The sequence below is a fragment of the Gymnodraco acuticeps genome, unplaced genomic scaffold, assembly GCF_902827175.1.
Source record: "Gymnodraco acuticeps unplaced genomic scaffold, fGymAcu1.1, whole genome shotgun sequence".
Taxonomy (NCBI): domain Eukaryota; kingdom Metazoa; phylum Chordata; class Actinopteri; order Perciformes; family Bathydraconidae; genus Gymnodraco; species Gymnodraco acuticeps.
In genome coordinates, this window is record NW_022990023.1 from 1,106,509 (window position 1) to 1,123,649 (window position 17,141).

Here is a 17,141-nt window from a genome sequence, read left to right on the forward strand (position 1 = left end):
CAGAGCCAAATGTGTACTATGTAGGGCAAGACGAGAAGCGGGGAATTGGGCATGACTAATATCATTGATGTTTGTGGAGAAAACCTAATCCTGCGCTCATGATAGTAGTATTTACTTGCAGCTCTTGAGGGCATTAGCAGTGTCAGTGTTCTATTGTAAAAATCATTGAATGCGGCGATATGTTGGTCCAATAACCGTGTTTATGCTATTGACTGAACACGTGACTATCAGTGTGACATTCATGTGGTTCAGTGGTTGGATAAACACAGTATTCTTGTATTGACTCTGAAACCCAGACAGGAAAGTAATAATATGAGTTTGCTGGATTTGAATACAGTTTGTTTTACTTATAAATGTGTGTGGGTACATTTGCCAATGAAAAACATACACCAATATACATCCACTATTAAAGTACACAATAATATGCAGTTAAATTGTGGCCAATTCCTTCATAATTTCAATTAATAATAATAATAATAATGAACTTTATTTGTATAGCACTTTTCATGCACAAAGTAAGTGCTTTACAGAAAACACAACAACAATATTAAAATAATATTAAAATAAATACAGAACAAGATAAAACATCTAATTGCTTATCATTCTCTGTTTAACATTAAACGTCATTTAATAAAAACATATATATTATTTTATTTGTTTAGCACAAAATGTATTTCAGTAAACTATTTGGCTATTTTTTATATGATTTAACAATTGCCACATTGTGATATGACTGACTTCTTTTCTTGAGGGATTGTTTTGTAAAATAGTGAGAAACGCCGAGCACATCTTCTCATTCCTCTTCTTTGTTTTGTCCGACCAACAACATGAAACCCAGAAACACTTCCTGTAATTTACACGGACGAGAAACAGGGAGGAAGCACTTATAGTTGTGGGAAGACAGATCAGAAAGATGAAGCAACCATGGGTTGCTGAGAGTCTCACATAGAGCTAAAGTAAACTCTATGTCCCGGAGGCTGATGTTTCTTTGCTCCTGAGGTGACGGATAATGACGGTGTTTCCAGAAATGTTGATACTTTGTGTCAAGTGTTAGTCGAGTATAATGTATAAAGAGAATTTAGTTTCCCTCCCCACAGTCGCTCATCCTATAATCACGTATAATCATGTTTGAATGGCAATGGCATCTCCTTTAAGATTAAATTGCTAGTCTACAGCAAACATTATGATATTCATGAGGAGTCTACTTTAATGCTGTGCTTATTTACAAACTGAGCCATTTGTTTAGATGTTATCTTTCCGCAGTATCATTACTGTTTATCTTAAAGGAAAATGCAGGGAAATAGAGATGAATAAAGGCGGTTAGGGTGGTAAAGATTTCATAAGCAAGTAATGAACACCGTCACATGCTTACACAAAGGACAATTGTTTCAGTCTTTTTATACTTTGTACGAATTACCTTCTAAAATGACTCATCTCAGCTGATATGACCATTATGGATATTTGAAAGCATGTACTGTAGAGCAAATGTACACAAGTTATTTTTTACTCTGTAAGATATTACATATTTTAATTCCATTCGACATTTAAGTGCACTAAAGTCATGTTTCCTTTATGTAACATGCAAGAGATCTAAATTACTCAAGGACATAAGCCTCCATTTATACAATGTGCAGACAAGACGATGATGTTACATCCCCACGTACCCATTACCAGTGAATTATTCATGTCACTATGGCTATAGTGGTGATGTCATCAGCCACACCTGCTATCCCTTTTGGCAGACTGTTCGCAAAAAAACCCACCTTAAACTCAATTACTCACCGGCCAGGGCTCATCACAGGACGGTATTTTCTATGTATTGTCACGGTTCCAAGTAACACAGTTAAACGTAATTACTTTTTCATTGGCACCGGTCCTAAAGGGGCATGTAGATGATTTCAAAGAAGATACGCAACACTTCGTTGACAAGCAGAGGCTCTTGTGGGTTTCTTTTTTATCCCCACTCACTTGCCATCTTTCTTTATTACTGTTTAATAATCACATTATGTTCTCTCAAGGTACAGTTCAAACACCCCTTTCTACATTTTTAATGTACTGCATCATCGTAGAGGAAGCCAACAGTTTGTGTTGTCTCTGTCTGGCGCTGGCAGTCACTTAAAAAAAGGAGGAGAGCTCTAATGAATAATAAAAGTCTTAGAAATGTCTCCGGTGATTCAGGAAGATATTGTTTAGATGCCTTTCAAAAGCTTCAAGACTGCCTGGATGATCTTAGTCAAAGTATTTGGCAGTATCTCTCATCCGCTTACAAGTTGTAAAGTATAAAAGAAACATTAGCTATCATCAATCTGGGAAATACCTTTTACTCAGACAAGTCATTATTAGATTAAAAATACTACCGCCAAAATAATAATTTGTATATCAGTAACTCAGTCTTTGTGACCTTGAATTACCAATACAACATAATGAGGCTAAAAATAAACCGCAGGAGATGTGTGAGGGTTTCTCAATGGCTATTTTCTTTCAATTTGTCAGGAGACATTACTTTTAAAATTCCAAGTAGAATGGGTTGAGTAAGTGGCTCATATATGTGGATGAATTACTCTTTTGAAACACAGAAGCATAACAATAAACGGTATAACAACTGCATTTTGATTAGAGTGATTAGAGCTCAAATGTGGGAATCCAAAACTAAACTTGACATTCAAATATTCTTATTTTTATGGTAGCCCCTGGAGATATCACTCATGACTATGGGGCATGACTCATATTTATTAACAGAAACATGGTGCCAATAACAACCCAGCTGCAGTATTAGCTGGTTATCTAAATGTCTCTCACTCTGCGGAACAAGGGCTGTTGATGGCACTTTTACAAGATCCAAATGAATTGATGATGTTTAGCGAGTCCTCTGCAAACACACCAGATGATCACCACAAACAGAGGTGATTGATGTTTCATTTCATTTGTTTCATTTCTGCGTTTGTTTGTCCAGTATGGAAGTACTTAAGCAAAATGATTAAACATTAGATGGAGGGGAACAGTGGCGGATTTAGGATTGTAGGAGATCCGGGGCTTAGCCCAGGAGTTGTTGGGGGGGGGGGGGGGGGGTGCAGGGGTACAGTGCTATTTTTTTATAAGTGGGGGGTGGACCGATCATCCTTTAGGGGGGTCGTCGCCTCCTCTTGGGGGGTCCGGGGGCATGCGAAGATTTTTTTTTAAATATTGATGTTGAAAGCATCAATCTGGTGCACTTTGAGAGCAACATTAATCCTACCTTAATAACACCTTAAAGCGGACAAAAGGCACTGGAGAACACTCATTAACACCCTTTAATGAAGCAAACTAATGCTTTAACTCACTCAAACAGTCGTTTACTTATTAAAGTGAAACTAATGTGCGTAGAGGTTTAAAGGATGCGGATAGTCTCACCTTGATTCTGGCGCATTGCTTATCGTTTTATAGATCTATTCTCATCCACCATTTTTGTTTGTGACGTAAAGAGTGTAAGAGTCACGTTTCTGAATCGGACACTCTGAGTGGATGCAGTCACAGCCAATCGGAGTCTGATTCAGAGGGTTGCCTGTCAGTTCTGTTGTTATGTGTACTGAAACGAGAGCCGGCATAATTCCACACGCGAAAACAAAATACAAAATGGAATACGTTATTTTAGTGTCTTAAAAGTAGACTGAGGTATGAAGGGTTAACGTTACATCTTAGGATAATTGTTAGTCATGTTCTGTATGCATACTAACATAAGGGTATACTTAGTGTGGTTACTCCATGTTTACTAGCTATAACATTAACGTTACATCACTCTTTTTCACTTCTTACTCAGTCAGCCAGAGTGCAGATATCACCATTAGATTAACAAACCTGAAACATCATCCATTTCTTCACTGCTGGTGATGACATTGTTGTCAGCTGCTGATACTGCTGCTGCTGCAGCTAATAATAATAATAATAATAATTCCTTACATTTATTATAGCGCTTTATCAATGACTCAAAGCGCTTTACATATACACACATTACACATATATGATACATGCAATGGTCAGATACTGTGGACAATACCCACAGGAGCAAGTTCAGGTGAAGTGTCTTGCCCAAGGACACACCGGCTTTACAGACGCAGCAGCGGCGGGTTTCACCCCTTGATCTGATGATCATTGCACAGCGCACTGCGCCACACCGTCCATCTTCACGCCTCGAAGACATCGAGGCGCTTTTACAAGTACACATTGGTATTATACATGTACTGTGGACAATACCCACAGGAGCAAATCCGGGTGAAGTGTCTTGCCCAAGGACACAACGGCTTGACACAGTGGCGGCAGGAGCGGGTTTCGAACTGGAGTTCCCCAGCACTCCCCCTTGATCTGATGATCGGATGCACAGACCACTGCGCCACCCGTTGTGGCGCCGGCTGCTTCAATGACAATAACTTTCTAATATCCATAACTGTATAGGCTATTAGCTTAAAACTCGTCAGGCACTAGGAAGGATCACTTCTACTTCAGGGCAGGCTACGCAGTACGCAGGCTAATGTCCCGCAGCGGATGCCTCTCTGGTGGACTCCGGTACTGCATATTACTCCCGAGACGTTTTCAAAAAAAAAAAAGTGAAACATCCGGGGCTTTTCAGAAAACATCCGCGGCTTGAGCCCAAGTAGCCACCCCCTAGCGCCGCCACTGGGGAAGCCATAAGGTTGCTTGCTGAGGTTAATATTACACAAACACCCCACAATAGGATTATTCAGCTTTGAAATTGCAAATCTTCTGAATATTTAACCTATACTGCTGGTAAAAAATTCATCTTTATTTTTCAAGAGCTTAAAATATTATTTTCTTCAAAACATAATAGAACTGCCAGTATATTTTTGCAATTGTGCGACCACATACACACGCCCGGGGAAAGAAAGCGTAAAGAAATCTCTGAAGATGAAGAGGAATACATTGCCTTCAGCAGGATCCCCCCCCCCCCCCCTCACCCCTCACCCCTCTCTCACGTGTCTGTCTCCTCTCACCCCTTTTCTTTCCCCTCTGTTATCTCTAGTCCTTTGAAACAGCACCTGTTACAGACTCGCAGCTTGGGAGCAACGTCATGATGTAGCGTTCACTCCTGCGTGATACACTGCCAGCTCCCAGATCCAATCCAACCCAGCTGATGTGCGTGGCGTACGAGCTGGGACGTCTTGATCCTCCAAGAACTTAATGAGTACAGATAGGGAGCACCAGACCAGAACATTGTGTGCTGTGTTGCTCTCTTGTGCCATGCGCCGGAAATATTGTATTTGTTTTTTGCTAGTTACTCCAGATGACATTTGATAGTCAGAGTTGGGAAGTAGTTGAGTTACTTTATTTAAAGGTCCCCTATTATACAGTTTTTCATCAATATATTATAGGTCTCAGATATATATAAAACATGTCTCTGAAGTGTTTGGCTGGAAATACCAAACAGATCATTGTAGCATCCCATAATCCCCTCTGTTTCAGCCCTGTTTCCAAAGTGCTGATTCTCTGTCTGTTACTTCAGATGAAAATAAGGATCCTCTCCCCACGCCCCACTGAGAGATATTTGGTTACAAAGAACTCAATGGTGCTCTAGGAGGAGATTCAGGTGATAAGGTGGTGGGGGGGGGGGGTTACCTTGGTTGGTGATTGGCTAATGGTTACACAAGCCAAAAAATCGTTATGACATCATAAAGTGGCCAAAATCTGATCAGCTCATTTTCAGACAGGTTTTTATAGAAATGGATCAGGACAAAAAGTGAGCAAATATTTTTTCCTGACACTTTCAGAATCTCTTTATACATATTTATGTATAAAAGACATGAAAAAGTGGATTTTGCATAACAGGTGACCTTAAACACAAATACCTGTACTTTCTACTTCTTACTTTTTCCAAACAGACTGGTTCCTTTAGTTTGAATGTGTGTTTGGTGGCGTGATCATTATTATATAGAGTCATTGCGTGCCTATTGATTTTAACACGATCTGTGTATCCATCATTTCCTGGTCTTCTCTAAAGATGAGCGACCAATTAAAACGTTGTCATGTTGCCGTTGTTCAGCATGGAAACATTCATTAGCTAACAATGACATTATTGTTCTATTAATATAAAGGGAGGTCAGGTACTCTTTAAAACAGCTGCTAGTTATGGGTACTTTTTACTTAAGTACATTTCGAAGCCCATACTTCTTTACTTTTACTTGAGTAAAGAAGTTTAGTCAGTACTTCTACTTTTACCAGAGTATTTTTAAACACGAGTATCTGTACTTCTACTTGAGTAAAGGATGTGTTTACTTTTGCCATCTCTGTTGATGTGAGGCTGTGTCAGTGTGTGTTTATCTTGATGAAAGAATCAGCTGCAGCAGCCTTGTTTACTGTCTTAGCTGATGAAAATGTAATGATCCCTGCAGCATAATGGGGAAATTGCAGTAGCTATTATGCCAGGGTGCAGCTCAAGAAAATGCAATGTGCTGTAATTACTATTCACCGGCAAGACGTTTCCAGGATAATATCCAAAAAGCTGTGAAACCTTATAAAAGGAACGAGGGCAGTATAACCTTACTTCACTTTATTCCCAAAGTGTTTACTATAACAGTAAAGTGCCTCATTAGTCACAACCCTAATGAAGCTGTAATTAACTGTAGTTGAGTTAGCAAGTGCAATATCTGAGACAAACAGTTGCTTGACTGACAATCTAGATTTTAATCAGTGTTATAGCGCTGTATTTATCATACATCACGCTTTTCATGTCCCCAGCAAATGAAATGGCTTTATTAATGCTCTGTTTGGTCCTCAAAGTAATTAAGTCTACCTCAATTTATGATGCCAATTATTGAACTGCTAGGCACGCATTATGTTTGTATCCACACGTTCTCTGTTATTTTCAAAGAAAGAGAAATAGCTCTTCGACAGATTCCTTCTAGCTTTACCTTTTTCTACCCTCTTCTCGGTATAGCATTAAAGTTTTGAACACATTCACTTCCCGGCAGCCGCATATCACTCTTGTAAGTAAACAGCTCTCACGCAGTAGTAGACATCCATCACATTCGCTCAAGGTATAAAAGACAGATACTGTAGAGATATGTATGGTTTGTACGATAACGGCAGAAGACTGTCTTTATTGAAGGCTATTTGGCCTCGTATCATGTTTGTTTTTGTTATACCATGGAACAATCTAAGCCGATTGCAGCCAACTCATAGCCTATTCTTCCCTCGTGCACCATCAATCACAATGAGAGAAGTGTCAGCCTCTGATTACTCTTTGATATTGAGAGTGAGCAGAGATGCATGTGTGGGAGTGAAAGTGTGTGTGTGTGTGTATGTGCGATGGGTGTGATATGTGTATGTGCGTGCTTCTTATTATAAAATAAATTAGATCACTGGAGGTCTAAAAAAAAATTCTGCTCATAAAAAATGGATTTCATTTAGACATCCCAACCTTCCCAGCGGTGAAAATTAGGCTGCGGTAGAAAGAGAATGCAGCTTAAATCGACTGCATGCCCTCAGCCTTTTTCTTATGCCGCATTTATAAAATGGAGGAAAATAGGTGGATATCATGGACTGCAGCAGGTGCTTTCTCAAAAATGAGAAAATGAAAATACCACACCTTCCACACACAGGGAACGATTTTTTTTCAATATTTAGCAATTAACTTTATACCATAGTTCATCTGTGCTTCCCATGCATATGCAAATCTTGATTTTATTATGCATGACTTGTAGGTCAAGTTATGGAAATTAGGGGTAACGCCCAATTCAGTGATACTTAACATCATCAACTGCACCAGTTGCTTTGCAATATGAGATGTGGCGCTGATTCAAAAGGCGTGGCGCGGTGTGAAGAATGTGTCTATTGAGTGTGGCAAGAACCCCGCTGCCAAATACTGATTGCCTTTGATAGTGAGACTGAAGAAAGTCATTTCCAAGAAGTCAGGTGATTAAGGGAAAATGGATCCGGTCCAACATTATCTGCGTTTCAAATTATTTGTGCATACTTTCTGTTAACTTCCCAATCATCATGTTTACATTACATGGAGTGCCAAGTTTAAGTAGCATGCGGTTTCTCTTCCACATAGTTTTAGTAGTATTTCTAAGTCAGTAGTTTTATGCCTGGATACAAAAGTATTTATTACATTTTGGCAAGCTGAGCTAACAAGCTGTTTATAGCAATGTCCTGCAGTTCAGGGATAGCCAGCTTCGGTTATGAAGCCTAGTCATATAGGCCAGATAAATCAAGACGTGCTGTCGGAATGATTTTTGTATCGAGAGTGGGGAAGTTATTGGGCTCTCCCCTTTCTTTTCAGGTTTCATTATAATAATGTTGAACTCTACAGGGTACCAAATGTTCTTATCAAAGCTACTCGAAAACTATTTGACTCCATTATAATAGAATAATGATCTTCATCTTACGGTAGTTCGGAATATAGTCACTTTAAAGGCAAGTTTATTTATATAGCACCTTTCAGCACACGTCAATTCAAAGTGCTTTACAAAATAAAATAAAATACATTTATGAATAAATACAGCAGCAACACATTATATAATGGCATTGTACAACAGGCATTTAAAAAGCAAAGATAAGAAATTAACCTGTTAAAGGTCAAATATCACTTGTTTTTCATCAATCTTGATACAGGGTACTTATTATATGTTGTACTTTGGATTCCTAAAGCTTTTAGTCTACTAACCCATCATCCAAGGTTAGTTTTCACTATAAGTACAACATATTTTTTGGACGGACACTATAATTTACTGTTTTTTACCATGTTCAATCTGAATTTTCTTTAAAATAAAAAACATCTATATTGATTCTGACTTTTCTACATCCAACTCACAGGTTTATCATTACTTTGAGAAAAAAGATTATTAATTTAACCCTTTTAGAAGGGAAGATATGGTCATTTGTTCTGGGAATGTCATTTTCGAGCCTGAAACCTGAAAAACAGGCTCGGGGTTTAACAGGTTTTAAACACAACAATTATACAATATATGAATAAAATGCATTCTGCAGTGCTCAATTAAAAGCAGCGGCAAAAAGATATGTTTTCAGTCTCGATTTGAAAATAGTAAGAGTTTCTGCAGACGTGCAGGTTTCGGCAGTTTGTCGGGGCATAATAGCTAAACGCTGCTTTTCCATGTTTAGTTTTGACTCTTAACGTAACAGAGAGCAGACCCGTTCCAGAAGACCTGAGACACCTTGATGGTTCATAATTATGCAGGAGATCGTTAATATACTTTGGTCCTAAACCATTTAGTGATTTAAAAACGAGCAATAGTACTTTAAAATCAATTCTTTGGCCGACTGAAAGCCAGTGTAAAGATTTCAGAACCGGACTGATGTGATCCACTCTTTTAATGTAAGTGAGGACTCGAGCAGCAGCGTTCAGAATCAGCTTTCTGATGGATTTTGTCAGCCCTGTGAATACACTATTGCAGTAGTCGAGTCTACTGAAGATAAAAGCATGGACAAGCTTTTCTAAATCCTGTTGTGACATTCGTTTTTTAATCCTATATATGTTCTCCAGGTGATAGTATGCCGACTTAATAACTGTTGTGATGTGACTGTTGAAATTCAGGTCAGAGTCCATCACTACACCTAGATTTCTAGCTTTATTAGTTGATTTGTAGTCTGCCGAATGCTCAAAATTCTTAAAGCAATTCTCACAACACACTACTTCACTACTACCACAGTAGCAATAGCTCATATGGACTTATTTACAGGACATGTGGAAGCTAATTAGCGTGGGCGTTTGATATTAAATGAAAAGTTAGGTTAACATGATCACATTCTCGTTCCTTCTTTCCTCCTTGAAAAACCCGTCCCTCCCCTTGCACTCACACTTTTCTCCACGCTGTAGTCACGCTAATTAACAGGCAGGGTGGTGATGAGTAATGAGGCAGAGCTGCCCTCCCCTCCATCATCCTCCAGACATCAGAGGTGTGTTTTCTCTGTGACTTGAACATGTGTCAAAGGCCGCTGGGTAGTCGGAGGCAGTTCTGAAAAAGTAGGGGTAATTCTGCAGCTCCAAGTCTATAGCTTCTGCTCACACACACAGCTGCTGCGAAATGTAAACACACATCTGTACGGAGACTGTCGCATGTGCCCTGATTCCCACACACATCTGGGTTATATTTGGAATAATTACATCAATGAGGGAACTCACCAAACACGCACATCAATGAATACAAGCTTTTCTTCCTCCATTTCTCTCATTGGAAGATAGACACTCAACACACATACTCAAAGTGTGTCATTATCTAACATTGTTTATCACACATTTACAAAGCATTGTTTGCATCTCATTGAGGGGTGCTGATCTTGTTTCACAGTGCTACAAAGACGGCAGGAGGGGGGAGAGGGATGGAGATATAGACAAACAGAAAGCAAGCCCAGACGTAAACAGATAGCCAGACAGGCATTTTGCCTCTGGGTTCGTGTTTCAGAATGCTAAAAAGGAAGATAAAAGGTGCGATGGAGGGCGACAGAGCCCAGCAATGGGAGGGGAGGCACGATTTACCCTTGAGATCTGAGAGGGTGCCTTGTGCTCCTCCCTTTTTTACCGTACATGATTGGCTGTTTAAATCTGACTGGCTTGGTGACAAAAAAGGGACAGTGCTTTTTTTTTAATACCAAAACAAAGAAATAGGATTTGTAGATTCCCTGTTTCCCGTGATATGCATTTGAAAGCCAACAAAAGCTTGACATTGAATGTAAGAATCAGAATAGATGTGTGAAAAGTCCAGATTCTCCTGGGACAGCACCTTCATCATAAACTAGTATTTATATGTGTCGTTTTACTAGGTAATTCATCTGATATAATTGCGTTATTCATTTGCATTGGTATTTATGCATTGAATGTCATGTTGTTGACAAATGTTCAATTTCCATGTGAAATCTGAGTCTGATTTATTACCTTGGTAAATAATGATGATTTTTAAATGGATATTTAGATTCCCAGTTTTCTCAAAGCCTCCATATCTGATCACTTTAACCATATTGGCCTATGTATTTTTCTTTTTTTTTGGTGGGTGCTTGTATTACGTATCCATTTGATTATATTCTTCTCACACATTTTTATTCTACTTCACTGTATCATGCAAATTATTAATCAAATCAGTCCTCCTGGCACACAATTGCACAGCTATTAAGAGCCAGGCTCTGAATACATGAATATGTGAGGTATCATCTGAATTACAATGATGTACGTTTTGCCAACAATGAATGCTTCAATTTGACGCCCAACATATCTGTTTTACTCAGGAGCGTTTCCCAAAATATCTCCAGGATGCAGAAGTAGTCAGACTCTGTTAGTAGCACTGTTAACTTCTCTATAGGTCAACACAACAAAATAACATTGTGTATGTGTTTTTATGTGCGTGTAAAATAGAGTTACAGGCCACTGAATTTGTCATATCTTTCAGTCTGATTTATTAATGGAAGTCTGGATGTGGGAGGGACGGGAGACAATCTAGTTCTTAGTGCCCTTGTTATCTTGCCTGAGAGGAGAAATACAGGTTTCTGTTGGTTTTGCTTACTTTGGAAATGAAATAACATAAAGTGTTTGAAGTGTAAGATTTAAAGGGTTTATTTCAAGGAGATTTTTCACACACCATTTAAAGGTACAGTTAGAGAGGTTTTTACTGCCACATAACACAAAAATGATCGTTTCAACGATCACGCCCTGCAGCTTTACAGCACTGCTGATCACCATGAAAGGCACTGAGATTTTAAAAGCTTTGCAAAGTCACTTTTCAGCACAACCATCATTTCAAATCTTTCTTTGATGTTTTCATTATGTGCCTTTTAAAGCAGCTGTTATCAGTATCTTTTCTTATTACAAATGTCATTTCATTTCAAACCTTTATTTAACCAGATTGGTCCCATTGAGATCAAAGATCTCTTTTTCAAGGGAGATTCAAATGGCCATGTGGGCAGGGAGAGAAAGGGATCACTCGTAGTTTTCTGGCATGCAACTTTACTCTGTACACTATTGGTTTCTTTAGTTTTTCCCCCTAAAAGGGGCTACGGAGAGAAAAAGTCACGATTATAAATCTCACTGCTACTTCTTACCCCTCGGACAGCGCCATGGATTTATCAATAAACAGCTAGGAGGAATATACAGTAAGAGCCATGGTTGGGGCCATAGATTCTAACATGCATGAACCTCAGTCAAATAAAGGATCAATGAGTCAGGGGGACAAACATGCAACTAAACAACACCTCGGCACATTCCCTTCTACGACTAAGGGATAGAGTTGGAACTTTTGGTTAAAAAAGGGCATGCATTTTGGTCATTTTTCTGACAACAGTGATGGTATCCCTCCATTATCTTTCCTAAAATTGCCTACTGATGAAAAGTAAAATCACAACTATGATTACAATTAATATCAGAATCACATTCACCAGTTGGCTTGGAACACGAGTCCTGTTCATCATCATATTGCTCTTTGGCTGCCGGATGTGGAAATTGGCAACTGCTTGCTAACAAGTTGCCGGAAAAGCAGCTACCAATGTGTTCACAGATGCTTTCTGGGGTTTCAAGTGTCCAAAAATGCAGTCAAAGCAGGTTACACCAGAGCAAATGATGTCTCAATCATGTGCAAAGAAGTGGTCTCTTTTGGTTGGGATGCAAGTGCAATTTTCTGCCAAACAGGTACCACAATTGCACGGTGCAACCTAACATTTTCCTTTTGAGCCACGAAATCGACAAACAAGCCGCAAACAGAAAGAAAATGATGGACACCCAGTGAAAAAAGCAGATGCTGGGCATTAGCACTACTCTCAGCTTTGAGCCAGCGTGAAATAAGAGGTCCACATACCGTTCTGTATCCGATTTATTTTCACCAATTGCGCATCAACTCCATACTGCATTATTGCCAAAAGAGGAGGGATAAGAAGTGGCACATATTGGGCTGAGACACACTGCACAAATGGAGGCTGCAGCTTGAGATATAAGACCAAGAATGGTGACAGTCTATCATATTTGTCACTCTTATCACATCCCTTACCTCCAACTTTTGATCTCCACAGCTGCTCGGTTTGTTTTACATGGCTCAGTTGTTGTTGATAGTGCTATTATTTATTTTTGTATTGTTCTTCGGGCTATCAGGTCGAGCTGAGCTGAGTGTGACCGAATGGTCTGCTTCTGCCTGTCACTCATCTTAAACATTACGGTGTATGTGGGATCGGTGACACTGGTGGAAACGCGACAGACAGATATTGACGGATATTGTGCGAGCGTAAATCCCTGCAGTTTACCTGCAATATGTCATCGACTGATGCAATGGAGAAAATATTGACAAGTCTAACATATCGCTCACTCATGAACAAGTTAATGTTGAAACAGTCACATCAAAGCAAATCCCCCAGTTGTCTCCCCTAAGCCGTGAAAGAGCAGAGGGATGGATCAGCCCACTGAATGTTCTCACAGTATGGCCACTATTGAAGATAATGAAGTCCTCTTTGAAACAGAAACTGTTGAGGATGGTGCCAAACTAGGGCTGAGTGCAGAGGAGCAACTCCAAAACTTTGTATTTCTGACCTGATCTTTGGAGCAACTTTTTGTACAAAGACATTTTGTATTCTGACAGTAGAGGTACACACAGGACTGGGAAAAATCCCGAGTCATTAACAAGATTTATACATGTATAATAATGTATAAAGATGGGGGTATTGCTGCGATATTGCAGATTTCCTAATCTCGGTGGATATATTTATGAGAGTTGCTGAGGGATCTGCAGGCCTCCTCAGTGTGGGGATGTTCAGTTGGTGATGAAAGCAAATATCTGGACCGTGCCAAGACGTTGTTTATATGAGTCTTCCAGCTATGGCAGCTTCCCTTCCATTGTAGATCTTCCGTGGTTTTCATCACGCCAAGTACTTCCCATCCCAGAACCCCGTTTCTTCCACTGGGACCTGGCATTCCTGTCAATCATGTGCTATCAGTGAGGCTGCAGGCTCTGCTTATAGGCCTGCCCAACTATCTTCTCCTTCCTTTCTCTTTCTTCTCACCCCACCCCTCTCGACAGTCTCTGTGTATCTCCCTCTACCACCTCGGTCCTCGGCTAGCACTCCACTTTGTACCCTCCGTTCAGTCCCATTCTAGGTTCTCCTCCTCTCAACTTTGCTTATCTGAAAGTCTCTTCATTCTGTACTTTGGTACTTTTTGCTTGGTTTGTCTAACTTCTAATCTTGTTCTTTTCCCTCCCCCTCTCGCAGGTGTAAGGAGGGCTACCATGGACTACGCTGTGACCAGTTTGTTCCCAAGACAGATGCTATCTTGTCAGACCCAAGTACGCTTTCCTTTCTATTTTATTATTCTAAAGTATATCGATCTGTGACATGATATAACAAGAACATGTTGCATGCCTGCGAGCAAATCTCTGGAAAATAGGGGTTAAGGCCCCAACCATTAAGACAAAATACCCGGTTCAAACACCAGGGGAACTTTGTTGCATGTTCAACCAATCGCTCTCCCTTGTTTCCTCTCAGTTCCCTAATGTCAACTCATTTATGGAGGCATAAAACAGCCCAAAAATATACATATATAAATCTTCCATTTAATGATATTGTGATCATTCATAAGCTAAGAGTATAGCATTTTCAAAAGATACAAGCATAAAAAACCGACATAGATTTACAATTATTTGGCCAATTTGTTTTTTTACAGCCACTTGTGCTTGTTTGATACTTAAAGAAAACGCTAGCATGAGCTACGAAGCTTTATGAGGTGATAATACTCTTAGAATTCCAGAATAAGAAATATTTTCTTAGCTTTTAGTTCTAATTATTTTAGGCTTTATATTTCCATTTTCAGTCCATTTTTCACAGCAGGTGGTTACACTCAAATGAATAATTATCATTTTAAATGTTTTATTATAGAAATAAAGAATATTATTTGGTTACAAGACACTGTTGTTATGTGCGTCACAAGACTTGCTTTCTTTATTGGATGATTAAGAACAGTTCTAGCCGATATTAGTATTAAACCATGTGCATAAAAACTGCATCATTTACTGCAGTCTTTAATCTTGATTTAGTCTAGTAGTTACAAGGAAGGGAAGTTTTCAGTTTCCTATTACTCATGAGAAACACTTACCCTGGAGTCTTTAAATTCCCATGACAGCTGTGTAGTGTGGTTAAAAAATAAAGCAAAAGTCAGAGGTACAAGGAAGAGAAATTAGAGGCCCAGAGCCTTTCCCATGAGACGGTGGCTTTACAAATTCGCAGTGTTTTATGGAGTGACTTGACTCCTCGGCACCGAGTCAGAGAGGAAACTTAACTCCTACTTCCTCCTGCGTGATGCCACCAGACCCACTGAGAGGCCAGTAATGGGGTCACAGGCCGTCGACACAGAGCATGTTTCCTCTCCCTCATGACAGCCACTTTTCTGGATGTATTCTATCTTCTATCGGCAGGCATCCATTTTCATGCGTGTCCAGAACGGAAGATATTTGATATTGCCTTTTGAGATAAGCTGAATAAATATTATGTTTTGCCCAAACATAGATACCCAAAGACATTTATAGAACATTTTCATTTAAAGAAAGTGTATAATACAATATGCCTCAAAAGGCAACATATAAAAGAAGGGTAACTATATCCCCATTGCAACATCCAGGATGGAAGAAGGGAAGTGGATGGATTTTGTCAGTGGATTAAACATACAATAGACCTTTCAGATGACAAAAAAAACGGTGTTTCAGGGACGGCGAAGCCTAAAACAGTTTGATGAGCGTGAAGCAAAAACACATTAAGGGTAGGAATCTCCCAGAGGAAGCTTTAACTCTAAGCTGCAAAGCCATAGTGGCAGTGTTGCTGCTCTTGCTACTGCTCATGCGTTGTATCCACAGGCAACAAATCCCAAAATGCATCTTGACCCCTTAGAACAAAGCTATATCTATGAGCAGCCCCGGGTTACTGGTCCAATGTCTAAAAGGTGTAAACGAATGAACGAGAGAGTCGTTTTATTTTACCTGAACAAAGTTATTGTGTTATGTTCTATCGTAAATTAAGACATTTTGAAAAAGATTGCCTTTACTTGGGTGCTCCAGGAAGCTCTCCCAGCTTCACTATATAGTATAAACAATATGATATGATGTCAAGTGCAGCCTTGCCAGACCTTTCCTGAATATTAAAATCCCATGGAAATCACAAATAGACCTTCTGCAATCTTCAATTATGGTTATTAGCTTTTGTTTTTCTATAACTGAAGGACTCGGTAGCTTGGAGGCCAAACATAAATCTAACATGTGCTTTTTCTCTGTGAAAGGTCTAGTTTTTCTTCTTTCACTTGTTTTCCTTTTTGTAATTCAAAAGCCCGGTAGTTTTACTCAAGGACCAGCTTGAAAGCTGGGTGTTCTCTTTCTGTTGGTTCAAGTTATATGCATGTAATAGTAATTAATAATACAACTCATTAATCTTAAGAGTATATAGTTATTAATAAGAATAAATTGCTAGATAAATGAAGTTGACGGATAAGTGAAGAGCAGATATCTATAAAAAATGTTAATGTTCAGAAACATTTTTGACATTGTCAGTAGCATTGTGTGCCAGGAACACACCCCCGACATCTTGAATCAAGAAAACAAAATGAATAATACAAGGCAGTAAACAAAGTGCCTTGTGAGAGCACTGCATGCACGCACCTGTTCGCCTCAGAGAGCTGTGTTTTGTCCACAATCGTTTAACCACCAACAGAGATAAATGTGCCCTGGAAGATTTGAGAGAGGAATGAAGCCTATTTTGATCTCTGTTGATACAGAGTAATCAAAAATTTACCCAGATTACCAAGGGTTTTGAGGATTATCCTGCTTGCTAAAACCAAATCATATAAAAACATACACACATACATGCATAACAACTACAAGTGGATGAGTTCCAGTGAAACTCAATTCAACGTGTGTGTGTGTGTGTGTGTGTGTGTGTGTGTGTGTGTGTGTGTGTGTGTGTGTGTGTGTGTGTGTGTGTGTGTGTGTGTGTGTGTGTGTGTGTGTGTGTGTGTGTGTGTGTGTGTGTGTGTGTGTGTGTGTGTGTGTGTGTGTGTGTGTGTGTGTGTGTGTGTGTGTGTGTGTGTGTGTGTGTGTGTGTGCGTGCGTGCGTGCGTGTGTGTGTGTGTGTGAAGATGTTAAGCTTTAGACAGAACTCAAACATGAGAAAATAATGAATGTTTT

General features: G+C 39.4%; 1 protein-coding gene across 1 annotated transcript in view; it reads left to right on the forward strand.

Annotated features, from left to right (window-relative positions):
- The window catches only part of nrg3b (neuregulin 3b), a 215,413-nt gene that overhangs the window by 170,211 nt on the left and 28,061 nt on the right, over nucleotides 1-17,141 (forward strand). Inside the window, exon 3 of the mRNA XM_034214835.1 lies at nucleotides 14,188-14,261. Coding sequence (XP_034070726.1) covers nucleotides 14,188-14,261 — 74 coding nt within the window. The remainder of the gene's footprint in view (nucleotides 1-14,187; nucleotides 14,262-17,141) is intronic.